The sequence below is a fragment of the Falco biarmicus genome, chromosome 6 (genome assembly GCF_023638135.1).
Source record: "Falco biarmicus isolate bFalBia1 chromosome 6, bFalBia1.pri, whole genome shotgun sequence".
Lineage (NCBI taxonomy): Eukaryota > Metazoa > Chordata > Aves > Falconiformes > Falconidae > Falco > Falco biarmicus.
In genome coordinates, this window is record NC_079293.1 from 13,213,565 (window position 1) to 13,237,258 (window position 23,694).

At 37.4% G+C, this 23,694-nt stretch overlaps 1 protein-coding gene across 1 annotated transcript in view; it reads left to right on the plus strand.

Annotated features, from left to right (window-relative positions):
- The window catches only part of LMBRD1 (LMBR1 domain containing 1), an 80,166-nt gene that overhangs the window by 36,670 nt on the left and 19,802 nt on the right, over positions 1-23,694 (plus strand). Inside the window, exons 8-13 of the mRNA XM_056343857.1 lie at positions 9,995-10,120; positions 12,581-12,733; positions 18,873-18,937; positions 19,704-19,806; positions 20,951-21,055; positions 22,316-22,465. Of these exons, the coding sequence (XP_056199832.1) occupies positions 9,995-10,120; positions 12,581-12,733; positions 18,873-18,937; positions 19,704-19,806; positions 20,951-21,055; positions 22,316-22,465 (702 nt within the window). The remainder of the gene's footprint in view (positions 1-9,994; positions 10,121-12,580; positions 12,734-18,872; positions 18,938-19,703; positions 19,807-20,950; positions 21,056-22,315; positions 22,466-23,694) is intronic.

Below are 23,694 nucleotides of genomic sequence, written 5' to 3' on the forward strand. Positions count from 1 at the left end.
TAACAAATTTACCCCAGTGACTAATGTAGTTAAAATCTATTTTTAAGGCATATCATTGGCATCAATCCAGTGTTCTGGGCCTCTCGAGGCCCAGGCTGATTTCATGTATTACTCTGATATACGTTGTGAGCTATTCGTGCAACGAAGAACAGACTACTTATCAGACCACACGATATTGTAACATTTGGCATGTTTGTTTGGTGTTTTTTTTTGGGGGGGGGAGGTGGCGTTCAGGGACAATACAAATCAAAGTGGTGTGCTGGACCAGAGTTGCTGACAGCTGAGGACTTGTGTTATTGAGTATGATGGAAAGGTAGATAACACTACAGTTCAACACAGCTATCATTATGTTAGCCTGCTGGTTTTCATTTTCTGTGGCTTGAAACCTCAAAATCGGATCACTAAGTTTGACCTAGTGATACATGTAGAGACAAGCTGCTCTTGTAGTTTGAGTAAAAATGCAGAATTTTGCTGTTGAGTTGTGAGCTTCTCCCCAGCTTCTGAATGGGGTAGCATGAAATAACATTGTTAGAACTGAAGAAATAAAACTTATTTGATATGAAAAAACTGAGTTCCTCATTTTCTGTGAAGTATTAATTATGAATTTGGGGAGAGATTAGCAATACATACTGAACTTGAAAGCTTCTCATCCCACAAGATAAATCACGGGGAGAGTAATAACATAGAAATTACCATATTAAGGGGTTAATGTAAAAGTTGCTTCTCCCAGGGAAGGTCAGGGCTTCCTCAGAACTTCTTTCAGTGATGACTTAATACAGAAGATGGTGTATGGTTTTGCAGATGCTCTTGGTTAAAAACAAGAGTTATTTTAAGAATTAACTTTGAATTCAAATTTCATGCTTGCTATGAAATATTTCAGGAGTCAACAGCTAATATTTGACTAAAGAAGCAAATTAAATGTTATGTGGCATTTCTTAACACCATGTCATTCAAATGAGAATAGAAATGAGATGCAAGGAAGATAATTGAAGGGAAGTGAAAGGAGTGTTTAGAGAGAGGCTTTGAACTCTACACTTTAAGCAGAAAATAAATTGGCTTGTTCTGTTTAGCTCTCCATGTGATGACACTTGGGACCGACCTGCAGACTGTGGCAACTGGTTTCTCTGGACCTGTAACAGTGTCCGACTGTGGGCTGTGCGGTTCTTGAGTCTGAACTTTTTTCAGTAGTGTTAGCCTTCTACAGGAAAGAGTTTCTCTAATACTTGATTGCAAGGGAAGGTGAAAAAGGTATTTAGCATGAGGCTAAAAATTTTGAAGGTAGTGTATAAGCATAAACTAGAGCAGACATCTTAGTAGTTTGACATGTTGCATTTCCTTGCCGAGTACACTGAAGAGTAATCTTCTATTGACATTAACTGGCACTTTGAAGACTGGGAAGGAGGGGAGAAAGATGCAACTAGGGAAGATTTATAGTCTAGATTTCTAACTTTTCAAGGGGAAGTAATAGTGGTTTTACGAAAAGTATAGATGAAGTCTGCAAATTTTCGCGATAGAGATGTTTATTACTGATGAGCTTAAGGTATCACTTTAACAAGTACACACAATGTTTAAATGGGTAACATTGTTTAGCCTTACTTCTTGGTATGTCTCAGTTTTCATCAGAAGCCTGAATTGGTAGTTGCTTTTTGGTTTTAAGCTTTAGTAACAGTCTACTTTGTTGGCATTTATGTAATGCGTAACTGAAGTACAGTACTTGATATTTAAAATTGTTTTGTAAGAAATGTGAACAAGGGATCCTCAGGGGGGCTCTGCAAATCCATGACCTTGATGATTTATAGTGACAGATTTCCATGTCTATAAACGTGGGTTATAACAAGAAGATTATGAATCAGGGCTGCAGTGCTGGTTTTGGCTGGGGTAGAGTTGGAAACAGTTTCACAGATGATGTAGTTTGCATCTATTCTTTCCATTAATGTGTTTTGCATTGAAATGGTTTTGCATTGCCTTAGGTATTAATACAATAGTTGCTGTCAGCTCCAGATTGCTATTTGAATTCAGGGCAGAATAACATATTACTCACAATGGTAGGCAGATTAATTTTTGAGTGATCTTGTGCATCTCATTTAGCATGTCCTTGAAGGATGATTATAACTGGTGCTGTAATTTTTCCAAACATCTAATAATTATTACCTGATTTCTTAAACTGTAAAGTGATGCTTTTTCCTCCATCATGAAAGAGGTGATGTTACAAAGCTCAGTTTGTTTAATGACAGATTTAATGAACTTTTCACGCCTAAAGTTTGTCCAGAGTATGATTTACTTTTCTTACAGTTGACTTAAGAGCAAAGCAGCTAAAGCCTCTTTATCTGTCTAACCTTAAAAGCACTCCTTTATGACTGACTTTTAAAATAGACATCAGTTATTAAGAAATCCAGAAGTTAGTAGCATTCATTGCCATTACCACTTCATCACTTCAACGTCAGTTCTTAAATATTTAAAGGAAATGTGGTTATTTGATTATGTTCACTTCTCCATGAAGCAGTAAATACCCAACCCAGCAAACCAATTTGAGTGTTCTTTGTTTTAACAGCCTGATTCCTACTGCACTCTTGGACACCTGTAGATATTAAACTGCTGGATCAATGATAGCTTTGTACTTTTGAGATTTTTAAAGCTGCAGCTTCAAAGGAGATTAAGCTTTTCTTTGGTTGTTCTTCTAAACTTGATGGAGCAATGCAGATGATGGCAACTGGGCAAAACAGTTAAGCTCATTGTTAAACGTAGACAGTTAACTTTTTACGGACGATAACTCCAGCAAACACAGGTTTTGTGTGTAGTGGAACAACTGTAGTGTAGAGGCTGTCATACTTGTTTTCTGCATCTTAAAAGCCTTGACTCTGCTTTGTTGGTTGTTTTTAATTTTTGTTCACGTAAACACTGACAAATAAGTGAGACAATCTGTGAATCTGTATGGTGGAGAGAGAACATTAATATGAAAAGTCAAGGTGAATGTGTAGCAAGATACATGTTGGAGAAATGGATAAGCAAGTACTCAATGCATTGTTCATGTTGTACATAACAGATCATGCAAGAAATGCCATACAGAACATACCAGTTCAGTTTGGTCAGTCTTTTCAAGCTTTGAGATATAGGGTTTTTTTGTTTGTTTATAGCAATGATATTCAAACATGTTGTTATAGCTATGACAATTGAATACTAAAACTTCCCATAAAAGAACCAAGATTTTACTACTTGGTATATTGAATGATTTTCCAAACTGTATGGCATGAGCTTTTAAAAAAAAAAACAACAAACCAAACAACACACAAAAAAACAACTGTCCATGAGATGGTCTACCATCTTCAGATGCTTTTAGGAGGCTTTCTGCTTTGCTCTTCACAATTTAGGGAGGATGTGTGAACCACTGTCACAGTTTACCATGCTTAATGGTGTTCTGGAAATAAGATTCTTTAATTCTAACTTTTATGTTTAGAATGGTAGTAGGTGTAGATAACCAGGTTTCTTTAATGTGAGAAAGCAGATGATTATTACTTGTAGAGTCAGATTACTTTTCAAGAAAACTGTGCAGTCTAGGTGCATGGAGGAGAAAGGTACAGTTTAAAGAAAGGTGGAGTCCTAGTTCTTCTTACACAAGCTCAGAAGTTTTGCGTGTGTTGAGATTACTGAATTGGACTAGCTTACTTGCTCAATCAGAAGCAATGCTAACAAGAGTACATTGTATACATATGAAATGTATACATATGAACAAAAAATATTCAGTACAGGCAACTGAACTATATAAATTGCTAAAGGGATAGAAGGTATCATAACATGACTTCCCTCATGCTTAGTCTAAATCAAATAAAAAGCTATTTAGGCTATGGATACAAAAAGTCTCTTCTATATATCAATGTCGGACAATGAGATTGAAAAAGACTTGAATTGTATTTCTTTAAAGCACTACGTATCATGGAGTTTAGCTGTTTTTAACTTGAATAGATGTATTTTTGATCGCCGTCTAATTCGTAGAATTGAAAATTTTGTCTTTTCATGGTCACACTTTCCGATGAAATCTTTAAGCAAGCTTCTGTAAGAAAATAGGAATGTCAATATTTAAAGCTGTGGGCATTTCTAACGGCTTTTATACAGCGATACAGCAAGGCCTCTCATTCGTTTCTTTCACGTGACGTCGCTAGAGGGCAGTGCTACGCAAGAAATGTTTGTCAGTATTAACTTTTACGCTTTCTGCACAAGATGTATATATACACCTTCTTAAGACACCTCAGTGACAACACTTAAAAGCCACATGCTTGATATATGGACCTCTAAAAATAAATGGAATGGGGAGTCTTCCTGCTAAGCTACGCAAGTACTTTCTGCTAATTTCTTGAAATCACAGGTTTAATTTTTAAATGTCTTTAACCAGAAAAGGTTGCTAAACTACTTTCAGTTATGGTGCTGGTTGTGTACCAAACTGATCAGAAAACTTACATGTTCTGTTTGATCTCTGACAAGGAGAGATTATCCTTTTTGGCCACAAGTTAGACTGTCTTATTAGCACAACATAGCAGATGTAGAAAGTGAAACATAATTAACTTCTAGTTAAACTACAATGCCAGCTGGCTTCAGGTTTTTTGTAGTAGGTGTTGAAAGTTAACTTTAACTCCTTTGTAAAGGCATTTGCTATATTAAGTTCAATGTGGGTTTTTTCTGTATTCCTCATGACTGATCTGTGTGCTTATGGCTGATGTGGTTGATAATTAGCTGTTCCCACTGTAATAATACACTCTTTTCAGTGGAACTCTTTGGTAGCTTGTACAACTTAAAAATGTTAAACTACCAGTTATGGTTCTCAGTGGAAAACCTTTCTGGATCATTTTAATACTGAAGGGTTTGTCCCTGATATAGATACTTGCTGCAACTTCTGTGAAATGTGATTTTACAACTTGTCTCAAGGTCACTTGTTTTCTAACCTCTGCTTATGAGTGACTATTAACATACTCGGCCATTAATAAGAAAGACTATTGCCTTTACTAGCCATGGGCTAGGAATTCAGACAGTCTGAAATGTTGTAAGCTGCTGAGTCTGCAAGAGACCAAAGGATCAGAACAGCAACTCTTTCTTCTAAATCTTAGCTTTGGAATGACAGGAGAATAGCTGGATCTGCTGCGGACAGGATGGGAAGGAAAAAGACACAAGAGAAATGAAGATGAAGTAAACTGGAAGCAATGCTCGTGTAGTCCCTCTTGAAGTACTTCAGTGCTCTGTCTGTAGTACAGGGTATATTTGGGTTCAGTGGCATGCTGAGAGAATGGCTGGGGTGTATGCTTCTCACTGTTCTTCAATGCCTACTGATACTGCATGACCAGTATTAAACTAAGTGTTGCTTTCATGTGAGTTACAGGCTTCTGCTTTACTGATGACAGATTTCCTTGCAAATTCCTGTCTCAGGCCAAGCTACCACTTCTGTGAATAGCAAATAAGGAAGAAGTCTTAAGAAGTTTTAGACTGTTCTTTTTATAGGCTAGGTAAGCTGGGGTTTCTGTTGCTTTAAGTTGTTCTAGGTGTTTTCCTCTTCTCCTTTAGACTAGAAGGCCACCTAATTCAAGAAATATATGAAGTATAAATATGAACTTCATCCACCCAGGGATTATCTGTATTGCCTCTGGGCAGACTCTCAAATTGGAATGATGCACCTGCTCAGGGATGATACCTCTTAATTTGTATTTACTAGGTAGTGAGCTCTTGGGGTTTGGCTTTCTAGCACTTGAGCTAACTGCTAGGGGGTGATTTCTTATATGGATCACCTGTGAGAATTCTAGATAGGGGAATCTTCACTAAAATAAGTTGTTCTAACTATAAATATAGATTAATTTTTTGTACTGTAAAACAGTTTCAATGAAACTGATCAGTAACAGCAGAGACAGCAGCTGGAGACTTTAAAGCCCTAACCTTGCAGTGTATATTATCAGATACTAGCCTGCACAGTTAGTGTTTAGTACTATGTTAACTTAATTTTGAAGAACCTATATGGAAGAAAACCCCGATGTATGCCCTAATTGCCTATTACACTTGGATAACTGTTTTTACTCCTCAGTGCAGTGCCTCTTATCTGTCTTAATGCTTCTATGCAAAGACTGTCTAAAAACAAGCCCTGGAAACTGTTGTTTCAGTGGGGTAAACATGTCAAGATTTAATTGTTTTTTTCAAAGCTAATGTATATACATTAACTTGTCTTAATTACTTTAAAGGCTTTTCTGATCTTTTTTTATTCATATTCCAAATTTTGAACCAACAGTTGGTTTCAGGGGTGAGCTTTCTCTTGGTTTTACTGAACAGCTTTGGTTTTCTTGTACTATCTTTGATACATTGCTTTTCTGAGCTGCAGATGCCCAAAATAATAGCCCATTGAGTAACTTAACACTTGCACTAACCCAGGGGTTTGAAACTTTGTTCGGGACAGCCTGGAAGTTGTACATCAGCCTGAACGGACATGTAGCTCTGAAACTGAACTAATACAGCTTCTGTTCAGACCTGTGACACATCACATGACTCATCTTTCTGCCCCTCATTCTGTACATTGATGTCTTGAAGGACCAGTGTGGCTTTTTCCCCCGCTGATGATGGGGAGCTTGCTTGGATAATCATCTGACTATTATCATTTTTTGTATTCAAGGAAAGAACTTGAACTGCCTTCATCATTAGAGCGAGCTTGATGCTCAAATATGTAATTCACATCAGTGAAAACAGCAAAACAATGCATCACTTAAAGAGTTGCAGTTTGCTTTGTAGAAATTTAGATTTAGAAGATTTAAACTCTGAGTTTTATGCCTTAACTATTTCTGTTGAGTAAATACTTGGTATCTGTTAGTTGATGGTAGCTATTTGAAGAACAGGTGGAAGCCTCTGCTTAATAATGAAATCAAATTGCTTCTAAGCTTAGGTTTATAAAATTGTGTAGAGCTGTTGTTCTAGCAATGTTTCATTATGTGTTTCTACATACTGAATTGGTTTTTGGCTCTGGCAAGAAACGCTTTTGGTTCCACAGAGGGACCTTGAATAGATTGGAGCATGTGTTCCAGTTACGAAATTGGATGGTGTTTGTACTTTCACCTAAATTCCAGAGTTATGCTTCAAGTAGTCAGACCTGAATGAGCTCGTTGGGGTCAATATGGGCTCAATACTTCTCGGTCTTCATAAATGATCTGGGTGATGGAGTTGAGTATGTAGTCATATAGTTTGAGAATGGTATCAAACTGGGAGAAGTAGATAGAACAGAATGAAGAACCACTGTAGAGACATTGACAGGTGGAAAGTTTAGGCCAATAAGAATGGCATCAGGTTTAGCAGATGTTAAGGCCTTCTCTTGGAGTGGACTAATTCCAAGCAACAGTTTGTTCTGGAGTCTGTCTGGGAGATGGCTCTGAAAAGGACATGGAAGTCATAGTGGACAGCAAGCCGAGCGTGAGCCAGCAATGTGCCCTGCAGGAGAACGGCAGAGTCCTGGGTGTACATCAGCAAGAGCATAGCTAGTAGATCAAGGGACACAATTTCATTGTACTTGGCACTTCCAAAGCAGCACCTGGGAATGCTGTGTCTGGTTTTGGTCCCCCAGTTTGTTTGGGAAACTGTACAGGCTCCAGTGGAGGCTTGTGAAAGTGAATAGAGAATTGGAGAACACAACCCATAAAGAAAAGGTTGAAGTAATTCTTTCTTCAGCCTAGAGAAGAGGATGACTGGAGGAGACTGTTTCTTAGCTCCTGTAGATAGCAGAATAGCTTAGTGCTCTCAAAGGAGATAGTCTAAAGGGAGAACTGAGCCATGTCTGTGGACGGAGTTGTAAAGTCCAGCCTAAGGTAAATTCTTTTTTCTTACCTAAAGTAGTTAATCTTGTAGTAGAGACCCTTCTGTGGTTGTATAGATGTGTTCAAACCAGAATTTCTAGAATGTCTTAGTGAAAGCATGGAATTTCATTGCCATCGCTAGTCTGTGATAAGAGATGTCTCTCTTACAGTGTTTTTTTTTTTTTTTTGCTTTAAAAGCTATTTAACATTGGGACTGAAATTGCCAGTTACCTTTTGTAGCTAAAAAAAAAAAAAAAAAGTTTAACTCAATTTGGAACAGTCTGTAAGCAGTGCTGCTGCTAAGTTCTTTTAACTGTATTTTTGGGTGACAAATGGGGTTATGTTAGTTGGGAAGCCTTGAAATGCTGAGCAGATAGCTAATAGCCTACCTTGTTATCTGGGATTTGATGGTAAAACCAAATCTAATGCTTTATAGCTACGCAAAAAAGTCATGTAGTGCAAGTTTTCAAAGATCTAGCTGAATGTCTTGACTAATATATACTTCAAGAAATAGTTAAGAAAATACTGTTCTCCTACCCTTACTTAAATGCTTTGAAGTGACTTAACAGGTACCACTGTTTCCTTGAGTTTGAAGCCTGTTGACACACATGCTGTCTGCTTGTGGAACTTAACTGATGCCATTCCAACAATTTACTGGTAATTGTTACTCTGAACACAAGAAGCCCAATTCCACAGTAAGCGAACAAGGCTATCAGACTGCTAAACTTCTGTTTCATGCTTTCATAGCCTAATACTTGGGGGAATGTTTCTTTAAATCATGGAATACTGTTGCTTGCAGACTGAAACTGAAGTTTGTGGGCTTAGTGTCCGATATAAATTTAAATAAATAACCATTTTAATATAGTTAATGTGGCTTTGGGCTACAGTAATAGTACATAAGACCCCTTTGTTAAAGGAACTTAGATAGGGGTATTGGTGGCAGAGTATGTGGCATTGTGAAAAATACACGAAAAAAAATGGACAGTGTCTTGCTTTGAGTACAATGCATGAGACACTTTAAGTAGGTTCTTAAGGAGGTCAAGCAAAGTCTGGTGTACAGAAAGCTCATGTGATCTGATAGCATGTATGGTGACACTTGTAATACACTAGCATTTGTGTTAAATATATTCTCAGGATGAAATGTAAAGCTGTACTCGAAGGAGCAAGTGGTATTTCTGTGGAAAATCTAGAAAACTGCTCATTTCTGAAGTTAGGAAATATTCAGATATCAAGCATTCTAGTAAAAATGTATGTGTTAATTGTGATTAAGAGAATGAAAAGTAGAACCTTCCTGCTGAGCTCTGCACAAAGAATAACCTGTCACCAACAACCTCCCACCTACGGTGAAAAAAATAAAAAGCCAGTAGCTAAAGTCTCTAAACTGCTTGGAGGAACTTCTGACCTGGGCCTAGATCTGTAACACTCAGGACAGCTTGGAGGAAATAGTGGAGTTTTCTTTACCTTGCCTCTGGTATCCATTGGTGGTTATGTTGGTGGAAAGCTTACAGACTCAATGGAATAAATCTAGGCATAATGTTGATACAGAAGCTGGCAAAAACTTTGAATGGTGTAGGATTTATAACTAGGAGTAAATGCTAACAAAATTATGAATGTGAATGGCTATCTAAGCAGTCTTGCAATGTGACTGAGTTTAGGTGTTCAACTAACTTCTTTGTCTTCCTACTGAATAATTTTTTTCAGTGAAACAAGTACTTTCTATGTAATTTCATTTTAAAAACATACGGTGAAAACTACTGGCTACAAAGAAATTGTGTATGCTTTGGTTCTAAAACTATTGAAGTTCAGTATCTAGAAATTCCTGTATTACACAATGTTTTGATTATGATCTAAAGTAGGAAAGTTAAGGTTTTTGAAAAAAAAAAAATGGTTTGACAAAAAAAACCCAACCAGGGCTAGCTTGATGACTCTTCAGTGGGCTATGCTTGTATGGTGTCTTCAAACATGCTACTGTCTTAGTGATTGAGAGACACTGAAGTACTGTTGGAACAATGTGGCGTGCTGGAATCTGCATAGCATACTTGTTTTGCTCAAAAAAAAAGAAAAAAATTGATTGCCTTAGAATGTGGGGGCGCGGAGGATAAGAGCAGTGATACCTTAGAGACAATATATTTTAATCAGATTAAAACATGTGACATAAAATTTGACAACTTGTTTCCTTTTTATCTTAGGCTTATGGTATGTCAGCTTTGCCTCTAAATTTGATTAAGGGAACTACCACTGCAGCTTATGAACGTTTGGAGAACACTGAAGATATCGAAGAAGTGGAGCAGCATTTATTAAGGATTAAATCAAAGGTGCGGTTGGTCCTCACTGTTCTCGCTTAATGAATTTTTTTCTTGCCTCCTTACTAGTTGATGGTCATACTGTAGAGAGCTTTTGTTAGAGAAAAAATAGCAAGTCAGAAGTGATTTGTTTGAAAACAAATGTGGTCACTTGTGTAGTAGCAATGAGGGTTTTTTCAGTCCTGCAGCAGTACTTATTTCTGTCTTGATAATAATGGTGCTGCCAAGCAAAATGCAAACTTCTCTGGTCCTGCTTGGATATATGGAAGAGATACTTTGTAGAAGTTTAGAATATTAACCTCATTTAGTCTGCCATCAGATGGGGCATCCAATTTGTTCATACTTAATGTAGCTATCAACACTGGATACTTACCACATGGAGCTGTCATGAGTTAAATTAATCAAACGATTAATCATCTTTATGAATGAGTAACAGCCCCTGATATTCTTGCTTCCCAGTTCATGTACCTTGCTGTTATAAATCATTTCTTTATGAAAAGCATACATATGGAAATATCTGTTCAGAATATAAACATCACTAGGATCTCAACACCGTTTATAAACGCATAATGGTCTGGTAGCTCACTGAAATGCTGTGCCTAATGTAAGCAGGACACTTAACAACTTTAGAGCCCAAGCCAAAGGAGAGTAAGACTTCTTCTTTATGGATAAGATACTAGGAATAATCTCCCACCCTTTTCCAGCCCATTTCATATAATGGTTTGACCAGTGTTTTCAGAGCCCTGAGCTGGTGGAAGGGACATGAAGATGCATCACTTGAATCGTGGCAGTCCATCTATGCTGTTGTGTGCTCTGTGATAGCAGACCTCAGCAGTGTTGAAACTGTTCCATCAGTCTTCCCTTGATACTTGGCTGCCTCTACATAGTGTGGTACCTTCAGTGTTCTGGGAATCCTGTTCCATAATGAAACCTAAAAAGTAGTCTCCCTGGTTTAAATTGCAAAGGTTTGGTTTTGCACAGAGTAGTACTACAATAAAGGCATCTATATTACTAAGATCAGTATGAGAAAAATGAGAAACCCCTGAAAAGTGGAGCATTATGTATTAGAAAAGATTATGTTGGTTTATGAGAGCTTCCAGTCAACTGGTCACCTTGTTTGACCTAGCTAACAAATGGGATCAAGAAGTGGAAAGTTTAAATTATATCTGTATTTTAATGTGACCATTAGCATAAACTATTTTTTCTTGGGTTATGGATTATGGCCAGGATTTGGCCTCAGTCTGTAATTGAAATCTTAGGTCTTCAGTTGCATTTGCATGGTCATGAAGAAAGTGAGTGTTACTGAGGATAATGTATAGTGAAAACTACAAGTATGAAGGTATGGTGCTGACATACTGAATCTTTTTATTAGATTAATATGGTTTCCTGCCATTAATACACCTGGTAGCTTATTTCATTAGTTTTAAACAATCAAAGCTTGGACTTGCAGCTTGGGAGCTTGGACTGTTCTGTGAAGGTTTTTTCAAGTCACTGGAGGGCTGTACAGGGTGTGGAAAACGTGTTCCTGTTCAATTGGAGATCAAAATATACTTTTTAAGTGTCACATGTGCCTAGAATGTAGTCGAGTCTTGTAGATACATTTCTCAAAAAGGTTACAATAGACTTGCTTTAACTTCATTAGCTATAAACTGTTTCACTGTTGGTAGGAAGGAGGGAAAATTGAATAGGGATTTTGAAAATTTAAAAATACTTAGTAGGACATGCGCTAAACTGTAAGAATCTCTTTTTATCTAAGGATCAATTTCTTATTCAGCAGCATTGATGATAGAAACAATTTTTGTTCTGTTGCTAATTAGTGTGTAACTGAGATCTAAGGATGTGCTACTCAATTTAAGAAGGCACCATTGTATTCTGTTGTAGTATTTAGAATCTCAGAAAGAAAGTGCATGCTTAAACACAATCATCAAACAATAACCTGCTACACTTAACTAACTCTTGGTAGTGGTGCCTCCTGTTTGAATTCCTGTAAAGTTAATTTTTGGAAGAGCAAGTAATCTTGCTCTTGCAAGTACAAGAAGCATAGCTGAGTATCTATAGTGGAATGCTGGAAAGAAAGTACAGATGACAAGCTTAATATATCAGCTTAATTATGGAATTTGATTGGAAGGAACCTCAAAGTCATCAGGTTCACTGCTCTACACAAAGCAAGGACCCCTTTCAGGTTAGATCAGGTTATTCAATCACATCTGGGCATTTTAAGTGTTTCTAGCCATGGAAACTGTCCACCCTGTTAAAATTTAACATCCTCGTTGTAAAAAGTGTTTTCTGTCACCTAATAGGAATCTGTCTTGTTGCAGCTTTTGACACCTTTGCGCTTCATCCCCTTGCTATGCATAGGGGCAGTGTGAATGTACATGCTACAAAGTCTTTAGAGTTGTTGCAACTCATTAAACTAGATGTCAAGTCTATTTTCTTGATTCAGTATCTCTTGCACTGTTTTTTGGTAACCAGTGCAGAGATGGTCGTCCTCTGTCATCAAGGGATAGACGTACTTTACAACAACTAGAAGAGAGGCTAAGGATACTTCGAAGAAGAGAGAGGCATCTGGAGTCTGTTGAGAAAAGCTGGTGGACGAAATTCTCTGAAGCTATCAGACCTCTAAAGGTAAAACTTTCTCACTTTCTGAGACAAATTGAAATAACTTCTTGCTTTCTTCTTCCCATATAAATCATAGGTCAAGTTTTATCAACTACCATTCTGAATAGCAACTGTTTATTTTAATTATTATACTGTACAATGACAGCCCTATAGCAAGCTCTGTTTGAGCTCTTGGAAAACCTTTTACTTTGCCTAAACTATGGTTAAGATTGAAAAGAAGCAAGTCCTAGCTGATCTGCTATAGTGCCACTGCCATAGAAAATCTGAATATATTATCTTTTCTCAGGTATGTGAAAATGGGAAGGAGAAAAGGAAAAATTCCATAACTGTTGGGTAGATTAGTTAATGTAAGTCACGTGTGGCTGGCAGAAGTGAGATACTTTGAGGGTGTAAGTATTCGGAATGAGCATCTTGCCAGGTAATTACTTGATCAATAGTAAGCTAGCTGCATTCAACTTACATCTTGATACTTAACCAGTACAAAGGAGACTGTTACTGGGGCAAAGCTTTGATCTCGGTCTCTTTTTGATCTTAGGACTTTGATTTTTTTTTTTTTTTTTTTTTTTTTTTTTTTTTTTTTTAGATACCTGGTTTTAAAAGCGCCAGTACTTCTATGGAACAGTATTGCCATATTAGGTATCTTTTTGCTAACTAGATGCAAGAAGAAATTTTAGCATTATTTTAAACTGTAGGCTGCATTTTGAGAAGCAAAAGGTGGGAGAAGGAGGGTGGGACTATATTTCCTCTAATGTCATTGCTACTGTTAATGCTAAGTGCCAATGGAAATAGGCTGAAATTGCAGTTGAGCAAAAGCTTTCGGTGTGAAATTCTTAGTGGAGTTACTTCTCTATTATACATTAGAAATCTAGACTTAGCCCTTTCATTTAAAGGACAAGTATTCCTACCTGTTCCCTTTAACTATTTGGATGCTTCCTTTCATTCAAAATAGATTGTGTAGTTTCTTTGATTTTCACCATAGGCTGTGGCTTATCTCTAGGCTTATTTCTATAGGCTGTGGCTTCCTTCAGAAAATATCCAGTTGTTCTGGTATGGAGGTCCTCCATGGGCTGAGTGTGATTATCTGTTCCAGCATGGCCCTCTTTACCAGGCTGGGCGGGATGTCTGCTCCATTGCCTGGAGTAATACCTCCTCTGTTTCTGAGCTTGCTGTCTGCAGGGTTGTTTCACGCTTCCTCTTGTTCCTCTCTACTGTCTGGTATTTTCCCCTTTCTTAAGTATGTTTTCCCAGAGGGGCCACAAGCTTGGCTGCTGGGCTCAGCTTTGGCCAGCAGCGGGTCAGTTGAAGCTAACTACAAATGGCTGGGTCCAGCACAGGGCAGCCTCTGGTCTCTCATCAGAGAGGACATCCCTTCAGCCCCCTCTGCTACCAAAACCTTTCCATGTAAACCCAATACAAATAGTGTTTCCTGTGAGGAATCCAGCATTGCTTCTTGGTCTGTACTTGCACACTGTTCAGTAGTGTGCCAGCAGTTTTCTTTACTCTGTTAATGGACACCAGCCCTGAGAGGGTGACTGCTCCTTTAAGTTTTTGTGTTGCTTCAGTGTTGGTTCAAATTCATGGAATAGCTGTCGTAAGCAGGTTCAGTTTCTTCTTCTGTTGGTACATGAGTACCACTGTAGGAATCAATTGGGCAGGTTGAGCATTCTAGTATTTTGGAGGGGTTTAGAAGTAAATTTTGAGGCTTTTCAAAGAAGTACCACTTAAGTTTGTGGATTATGTGGTCATGCCTGCTCAGAATAAATTAAATCCTAAACTCCATGATTATTTTAGTAATACTTTGGATTTATCCATAAATGAAACAACTTAACTTAGTTGACTGAGATCTGGGAGCAGGGACAGGAGGCAAAGTGCTCTCTAACTCAAACAAGGATGATGCAGGGGTCAGGGGAACGCTTAAGAAGTTGGAGGGAGCTACCAGGGAAAACTATGTAAGCATAATATGAGTAATGTCAGAAAAGTCTTTGCAGCTTGTGACTTGATTAGGTGCAGTAGCAGTGGGGGAAAATATGCTGGTCAACTGGATATTTCTAAATTGTTTGGCGTGACTTATTAAACTGAAATGCAATTCAACTTTCACTATGACCTAGAAGTATCATGCTTCTACTTTTCCTATTGAGAAATGCCTATATCAGTGTTTTTGTCTTGTTTTTTGCTTAGCCATGTTTTTTAATCCCATATGTTCAAATGTGAAACAAAACTTTTAAGTTAAACCAGTTCTTACTGTCTCCTGCTTTAGCTGCTTCCTTACTTGCCCATATAGAGGCTTTTTATGAAGATGCTAAAAGAACTCGTTTCAAGCAATAGTGTAAGTTGTATTAGTACTCATTATTTCAGTTCATTGGCTTTGTAATATCTTCAGTCTTGCATAAAAGCATGGTTCACTTTTTTTTGGCATTTACTTGTATGCATACTAGCTTGTACAATAGACTGTAGATTAGAAGACCCAAGCAGACACTGAAAGGTGATCAAAGTGATGTAAGTGCAAAGTAGCAGCTCTGAAACCTGTTTTGTAGGAAATGATTGAGTACAGGTGGGTATAGGGTTTGTGTTTTGTAGTTGAGGGAGGAGTCCAAACTGATTGTAGTTGGAGGAGGTACCATAATCTGAGGTATGGTTGCATTGAGGTCCTGCGTTCAAAATGATTAGGGAGTAGGAAATAAGGTTGTCTTGCATTGAAAGTTACACTACTGTTGATATTGATCAAGGGTTGCTTTCTTTTTTGTGTAATGACCTCTGTGTTTGGCTGAAACCCAGGCTTTTTGTGTGTTCTTGTTCTAGCACTAAAAGCTTTTCAGTATTAGTTGATAAATAATCCTGCTATGAGAACAAGAGGTTTTGATTAAGCACTGTTCTTTGGTCTGAAGTTGATCATGTGCTCATGTTCTCAGGGGCTTGGATTCTTTCTTGTTTACACTGTGACATAAAGCAAAATTATTTTGTAAACTTTCACGGCACAGTGTGTCTAGAATCTTTAAAGATATTCTAGTTGGTTTAAAGCTAGTAAACAGCAGTACAGTAGTGTCCCAGTAAGGCTTGTGGATGGCAGATTTGTCCTTTGCTATAAGTGACAAGTAGAAGGCAACAGTGAGTGTATAGCTGTGCAATGTTTTTCTAGCCTATGCTACAAAGGCTTTATGCAGGGCAGGGAAGGAAAGGAAGTACTTGCTCTTTCCCTTACCCGTATACCGAATGATACCCAGCTGGAGGCATGCTTTTAAGTTAGGTTGATACTACTTCATAAGGCTCAGCCAGACTGTAAATTGTAAGCTCAACTACTAGTTCATTAGTATTCTCTTAATCATTGGCTGAGTGCTGGGTAATATGCTGGAAATGAGGTGTAGATCGCTCTGTAATCGGTTGGGGTAGAAGGAAACTTTAGGTAAGAACATAAAGATCTCTTCTGTGAAAGGTCTAAGTCAACTGATGCTTTGAAGTTGTGTAAGTGTAGGTTGATGTTAATGGCAAACCATATGTGGTTCAGTAGTCTTAATAGCACTGTGGAAATACAGGATGAACTAAGGTAGAATGGACGCCTTTGGTTTTAGTCTTTTCAATCTTGTATTTAATGGGACTGGAGTTGAGGTTGAAATGAGAGGAGGAGTGCTGCTTCAACCATGTATCTACTTCTAAATGTTATGCATCACTTCAGAAGACAGGCATATTCCAGAGGAGATGTGGATGCCTGTCTAACGGTCACAGCTGGCAGAAGATAATGAAGTAACACAAGCTTCAGACTCCTGGTCGTGATAAACATACATTTCCTGTATGGCTAATACCTAGTGGGAGTCTTAGTACACTTAAATATGTGCAGGTTAATACTTACCTTGCTATTAGTCTCTAAATCTATACCTAATAATAGAGCCTACATAATTTGAGTAGTTTTATAAGCGATATTTTAATATCATGTTTGAGTCTGCAGATGGAAGCTTATCCTGTAATGAACGATAATAGCATCTAACTGAATATCTGTAATGAGCAGCACTAATAAAGTTCTTAACTCTTTCAAGATGGCTATGTGCCAAATTTTAAGGTTAATGAAACAATTTAAACTATGAAACTCCCTCATTCATATGGAAGACCACACATTGTATTTCTGCATATAGAATTTGGAAATAAGTCTGCCTAGGTTGTCTCAGGTCTAGCAATCTGAAAACATTGTTTTGGGAAGTTCAGCATGCTTATCTGAGCATATTCTGTGACTAGGGTTTCTAGGAAAATACAGTGATCCTGTTGGAGCTGTAACTGAATGGGTTTGCACTTTTGTGCACAATCTCCTAACTCCCTTAAAGACTTTGAAGGAGAAAACCTGCCGAAAAGTGGAGAATGATTTCTTGAACTAGCTTGTAGGGCAGGAGAAACAGTAGAGGGTATTCATTCTCTAAGCTGTCCTCCTCAATAAGAAGTCTCTGGCTTGAGTGCTATATTTGGTAGGCATAATAAAAACACTTTCCTGTCTAGTAATTAACATCTTGAGGGACAGCCTTACTTCTCTGAATCTACTTGATTCATGGAAGAACTCAAAGAAATGAAGCTACCTTTGAAAAAAGGTGGCTTCTTCTAAAGATAAAAATCAGAATGAAATGGGGAAAACAGAATGTAGAGGTATAAGAATACTATTTCCAGTTCTCTAAACTTACTGCTAAGTTGCCAGAGTTCTTGCTGTTAAAAGTAAACTCAAACTTTTCATACTCGGACTATTTAGTCTCTGAATGTAGTCAAGCTTTTTAAGCTGCTTGTTTATTTCAATCTAGCTCTTAAATGCTAAAAAACCTGAATGCAGAAACCCAGCTTAACTACTGATGTGGTTGGTCTACAAAATCTTCATTTACTTCTAGTGAACTTAGTTGTTTCATATACCACTTGGCTTAGCTAAGAAGTTCTGTTCTTATTGTATGTCAGGCAGTTCTGTATTAGTGTGCAGAAGCTTACAAAAAAGCCTGATATTGTTGACTATAAATCAGATACTGGTGCTATTTTTTATAGTGTCCTAAACACATTTTTACTTATTTATGTTTATGACTTGCTAGCTAAATAACCACAGCTGTTACAGGTTTTTTTTGGTTTCAAATTCTTGAATAGAGTATGCACTCCAAAGGAGGACTCTGGGGCAAATGACTCGCCTAGTACAACTAAAGGGGTATGGAAACTCTTCTTGAACCTTTTCCAGGAGAGGCGGCCTTAGTCTGGCAGTTGTGATGTGGTTATTTCATCTTGTTTTAATCACGTGTGGGTAGATACTGTTTTTGAATAATCGTGTTTTCTTGAAACTCAAGTATTTTTCCTGCTGCATCAGTATTTATAACCATTTCCTAGTTCATTCGCAAATCTTCACATCACTTCAAAGTTAAATTTCTAAGTGACTTAAACCTTTGAGTCAAAATACTTTGTAAAGTTGATGGTTTCTGTAACCTTGAAAACTGCTTTGAAATACTCAGTACTGATGAGTAACTAAGCGGACTTGCAGGCAGAAGCAAGAAGAAAGTAGACCTGGTATTTGGGCTTGATTACTTGAGTTTTACATTAGTCCCCAAAGTAGCTTGGTTATTGTTTGAGTAGCAGTGCTACAGAAGGGAGCTCTCACTTGGGAAAGGTGAGATGTTCCTTGTAACCTGTGCACAGTTTGCCTCCTATTGGAAGATGAGCACACAGATATGGTGGCCGATGGAAACTCTAATTTCCCTTAAAGTAAACCCAAATGCACGCATATAGTTAGTTTTCCATATAATATAACAAGTACAGGTTATGCATTTTAAATGCTGTGTTCATTAATATAACAACTCATTTGTGTTAAGTCAAAAATGTCATTATGGGTAGACTTCTGTTTTGCACTATAGCACATGATGTACTTTACAACTTGATTCTGGGCTTAGCGTATCCACCAGGCAAAGAGGTGGTTCTTATCTTAGATGATCAATTTCTTAAATGATTGACATAGAACATTTATATTGTAAAACAGGTGTTGTTAGCATTTTCAAGTATTTACCAAAAAGTTACTGTTTCAATTGTGTTTAAGCTCTGAGATGGTCCAAAATCATTAGTCCTTTATTGAAGCTTAGACAAGTCTTCACTTCTTGTATCGGCTGCAAGCACTTTCAGTTACATTGTAATAAATCTTTACTTGCAGATTGTGTGGGGAGTATTTTTCATCATTGTGGCACTGCTCTTCACTGTCTCTCTGTTCTTGTCAAAGTAAGTCTATTTCAGCATTTTTCTTAACTATTTAAACTACATAGTTTCTGCTGTAACATCAAAGTCGGGGGTGGCTTGCTTCAAGAGTTAACATGCATTTCTATGCTACGTTTTGAACTAGAGCTGCATTTCTCATCGTGATAGTATATATTGAAACTGAGCAAGATGTGCTAAAACAGAATCAAAGGACATAGTTCAGCATGGTTGTCTGTATGCTGCTGAAAACAGTTCTGATAGAGCAGAGAAATTAAGCTTCCTTAACATATATGCTTAATTCAGACTACAGAAGTATTCTTGAATATTGCTTGAATGAATCTTAATACATGTAGGTACTTCTTGGGCTAGGTGACAGGTGCTTAAATTCTTGCAGTGAATGACATGTATTATCCATTTTTATGTGCATTACACTGTAAGTGTTTCATGGTGTTGAAAGCAATATAGCCAGCTGCAAATCTGGTGGATTTCAATTAAGATTGACACTAACCAGAGGTCTCAAATGTTGGCATTTTAATTTTACAGACTGGGCAAATAAGCACTATAACCCAAACCAGAGAAAAGCTGAAATGCCAAGGAGATGCCGAAATCAATATACCTTTTTATAGGACAAGTGCAATAAGTGTGGTAAAACAAAGCATGTGTCCATGTAGATATGAAAAACTCTCAGTCTCTAAGCTTAGTTCTCAGTCTGAACTGTCTTTTTAAATTAAACTGAAGACAAAGTTCTGGGAGAACCATAGTACTTACCCAATTTTTTTAATTATTGCAGTTTGGACAAAGCTCTGCATTCAGCTGGCTTCGACTCAGGATTTATAATTTTAGGAACTAATCTGACTAATCCATTGAATATGCTGTTACCTGTTCTTCAAACAGTAAGTAAAAAACCTGATGATACACATATGTTCATGTCTATTTTCTGGTAAGCTGTCAAAAGGCAAACTACACTACTCCAAGTAATTCATTAAAACAAAATTGTCTAGGTGTGTGTTCTGTAAAAGCAAGGAAACTTCCTCGTTAACAACCTTTTAGTTACTAGATACTGATATGAAAATCTTGGGTGATTGGAAGCCAGTTGCTGGAGGAAGGTGGTGCTTGAAACCAGCTTTCATCTCATGAGAACATAGTGGCAATGGAGAATGACATCATTTTTTGTTATCCACAGAATAAAAGCAACTTTCTCCTATGTCCTACCTACATTCTAGTTGTTTGTGTACTTGATAGTTTGTCCCCCTGAAGTAAAATAAATGCACTTCATCACTTTTTAGTATATTTATTGCACCTTGAAAGATATATTACACTCTGCAGTCACTCATGTTATAGCAATACATTAGTCTTTGAAACAAATCCTGTTAACTTCAGTAGGGTTGGTAGGCAACAAGGCCACATACAAATTTGGTAATCAGTGATGGGTAGGCTAAGAAAAAGCCTTAATGTAAGCTAGTGCTTTACCCTTACCTAGTTGAGTTCTTTCAGTATTCTTGGTATAATGGGTTAGTACAATACATTGTTTCCTTGTGGTTTCAAATATTGTTGAACGCCTTAAGCTTGCAGTTTACTGAGAAATGTAGTGTTCAGCAGCAGTATTATCCCAAGCTGTTATTCATGTAAACATAAAAATCAAGTTTTAGACTCAAGTATGTTCAGAAATATTCACAAATAGAACGTCTACGGTCCTAAAATGATTGTTGCCACCATGGACTTCCTTCTAAATGTACTCTTAGAACAGAATTAAGTATTTCTTGGCCTAAAAATGTATAACACTTCAAAATTAAGGCAAGTATTAAATTAATAAAAAAGCTTAGTTGCATTCACAAACAAATTGTGTAAGCTCTATTAGCAGCAGGCTAAAATAGCTGTATTTGGTGCCAGTTATGTAAAACTTTTAAATGGAAGGACTTGTGCTACCTCAGATGCTTTAAGTACAAGCTACTTATTTAGCTTGTAAGTGGGGGAAGAGCTTGTTTTCTAATATGAATATTTTCTTTTTAACTGCTTGTGTTCTTTTTTTTTTTTAAGGTTTTTCCACTCGATTATATTCTTATTACAATTATTGTCATGTACTTTATCTTCACTTCAATGGCTGGGATTCGAAATATGGGTATATGGTTCTTCTGGATAAGGGTAAATATGACTTAAGAGTTTAGTTTATGATACTCAGTGAGATGTTTAACAAATAAAAATATCAAATATAGTCATTATTTATGTACTGCTGCATAAATACTGCATGTTGCAAATAGCATTGCCTATATGTCTAACAAGTGTTAGAATCCCATTGTACCTTTCAGAAGCCATGGAAATTTTGTTCTGTTTTGCTAAGTTATCAGACCGAAATGGGTTTTTTAGTTTGAGCAGTACAGTCAGCTGACTTTCAAGTGTTTAATCAGTGGCATTCTGGCTTCTGACTTCCCTTAGTTAAAGCCACAGGAATCTGATATATTGGAAGTGTTAGTGAACTTTATGGTCAAAATCTGAAATGTGCATGCGGTCAGTAGTGCTTGACTTGCTTTTTTGGGTGGCAAGCAAGTTTATCTAGCTTGGTAAGAGTTAAACAGCACAGTGATATGGCATATCTAAAATGATGCAAATACATGTTACTGTATTGAAACAGCAGCTTTGTATCCAACTTTGTATGCCATTCATGCCTACGATGCGTGGTTAATTATTTCTCTGCTTCTGTGCCTGCTTTCCCTTTAATTCTGTCACCCTTTCATGTGGTAACATCCCAAAATTGTGAACAGTGGCCTGGAGTCCTTGCAATGAGTTGTGAGATTGGCTGTTTGTTTTGGTCTTCTGTCACTTACCCCTCAGCTACCAGCTTCTTTGCCCTGATATGTTACTCTGGTTAAGCCTTTGGGGATTACTGGATAGGGTAGTATCTAACAGGGTAGCCATGAAGCATTATGTTGTTCCCTGCAGTGTGAAGTGGAAAAGATGCCACCATATGGTATGCAAGTTTTCTCAGAGCCTGAGAGTACTCTCTCATAACTCCCTTCTCTGTTTCTAGATCTGATTGGAGGTGTAGTGATAGATGACACCTCACCTTGACCAAAGGTCACAGTATTCTTTGACAAACCAAGGCACAGTTTGTTTTCAGAGATAGACAATGCCAATTAACTGTTGCTACCAAGTGCTGGTGTATAAATGTCAGGGTCACTAATACAAACAACAATTAACTTGTGTGAACAGCTGTGTCTTGAAATTCAGGTAAATACACCTCAAAACCTGCTTTGACTCACTGTAATTAAGTTGCCAGAGGATCATTCTAGCAGCCTGTAACTTCTGTCACTAGCCTTAAAGCTATTACTTGAAGACATTTAAAATCCTCTTTTAATTCAGGAAAAAAAATATTTATTATGTTAATACTTGTTCTCTGTTTTTTAGCTTTATAAAATCAGACGAGGAAAAACTCGCCCTCAAGCACTTTTGTTTCTCTGTATGATACTTCTATTGATAGTTCTTCATACAAGTTACATGATCTACAGTCTTGCACCTCAGTATGTAATGTATGGAAGCCAAAAATACCTGGTACAGGTGAGATGTAATACTTTATTTTTTAAAGAAAAAAATATCTTACCTTCTGTATCAAAAATGTACTGTTTACAGTGATTTTTAAAGCCAGGGCCATTCTCAGTTTTGAAGACTCTCGCAGCCAGGTTTTTTAACTACTAGTATATCTCTTGATAATACACAAGCCAGAAACTGGTTGTACTACATATGACACAAAATAATTCCTAGGTCATCTTTGGACAGTGTAAAACTTTGAGTATTGCTTCATTTGATAAGATAGCTGCAGGCTTCTATTAGATTTTGTACTGGTATGCCTAGGCTGCTCAGTGACTGCAGTGAGGATTAGTTTCAGTGTGTAAGGTGGTCTGTGGACTGAAAGCAATGTTATTCTGCAGTTCATAGTTATTATGTGCATATTTGTGAGAAACAACAAAGATGAGTTGGTACAGTAGGGGATAAGCAGAATGAAACTGAGTAAGTGCTGATGAATCACGCTTCAGGCACTTTGAACTGTCCAGCTTCATGAAACTCCTTGCAGTTTTTGTTCTGTGAAATCTATAGAATTAAGTTGTTAATATTAGTCTCTGCTTTTATTAATGCATTTTTGTGTACTTCAGGGGGTTTTGTGTTTTTCATTTTCTGTACCTGAAGGCTTATAATTATGTTATTTCATCTTAGTTTGAGTGGAGGCCTGCATACTTGTGGGGAAGTCCAAAGTTACACATCATAGGGACGTTTTATGGATAGCTGTTTACCAAGGTCTGGTATTCTACAGGTGTGGGCTTTGTTAGCTCTGATCTTGCAAATGCAGAGAGCTAACTAGGTGATGAACTGGTTGCTCATATTCAGGCACAATGAAGTCCAGACCTTTTGGTGTGCTGTTTGGGGTTTAAGCGGGTGGAAGGGTGGGAAGGACAATTTCATTAAGGATCCTACCAAGCTAACCTTTAAGCCTATCAGTGACCTGAGGGAAAGAATCCTTCATGATAAAGCTTGCAGATAACATGAAAGATTGAAGTGAAAAGCAAATAAGAGAGACTGTAGCTAGGAGTTTGTTTTCCTTCATGAATAGGATGGCGTTGTTTCAGTAAAATAAAAAGTGGGTATATTGAGAGGGGGCAGAAACGTTGGGACTCAACATACACTTGCATGTTAGCAGTTTATAACAAATAGCATCTGAACATAAATATATAGTTTGTAATGAAAAGGGTCAGGAGAATGGATCACAGCATTAGGGAGGCTGTGCTGTCATT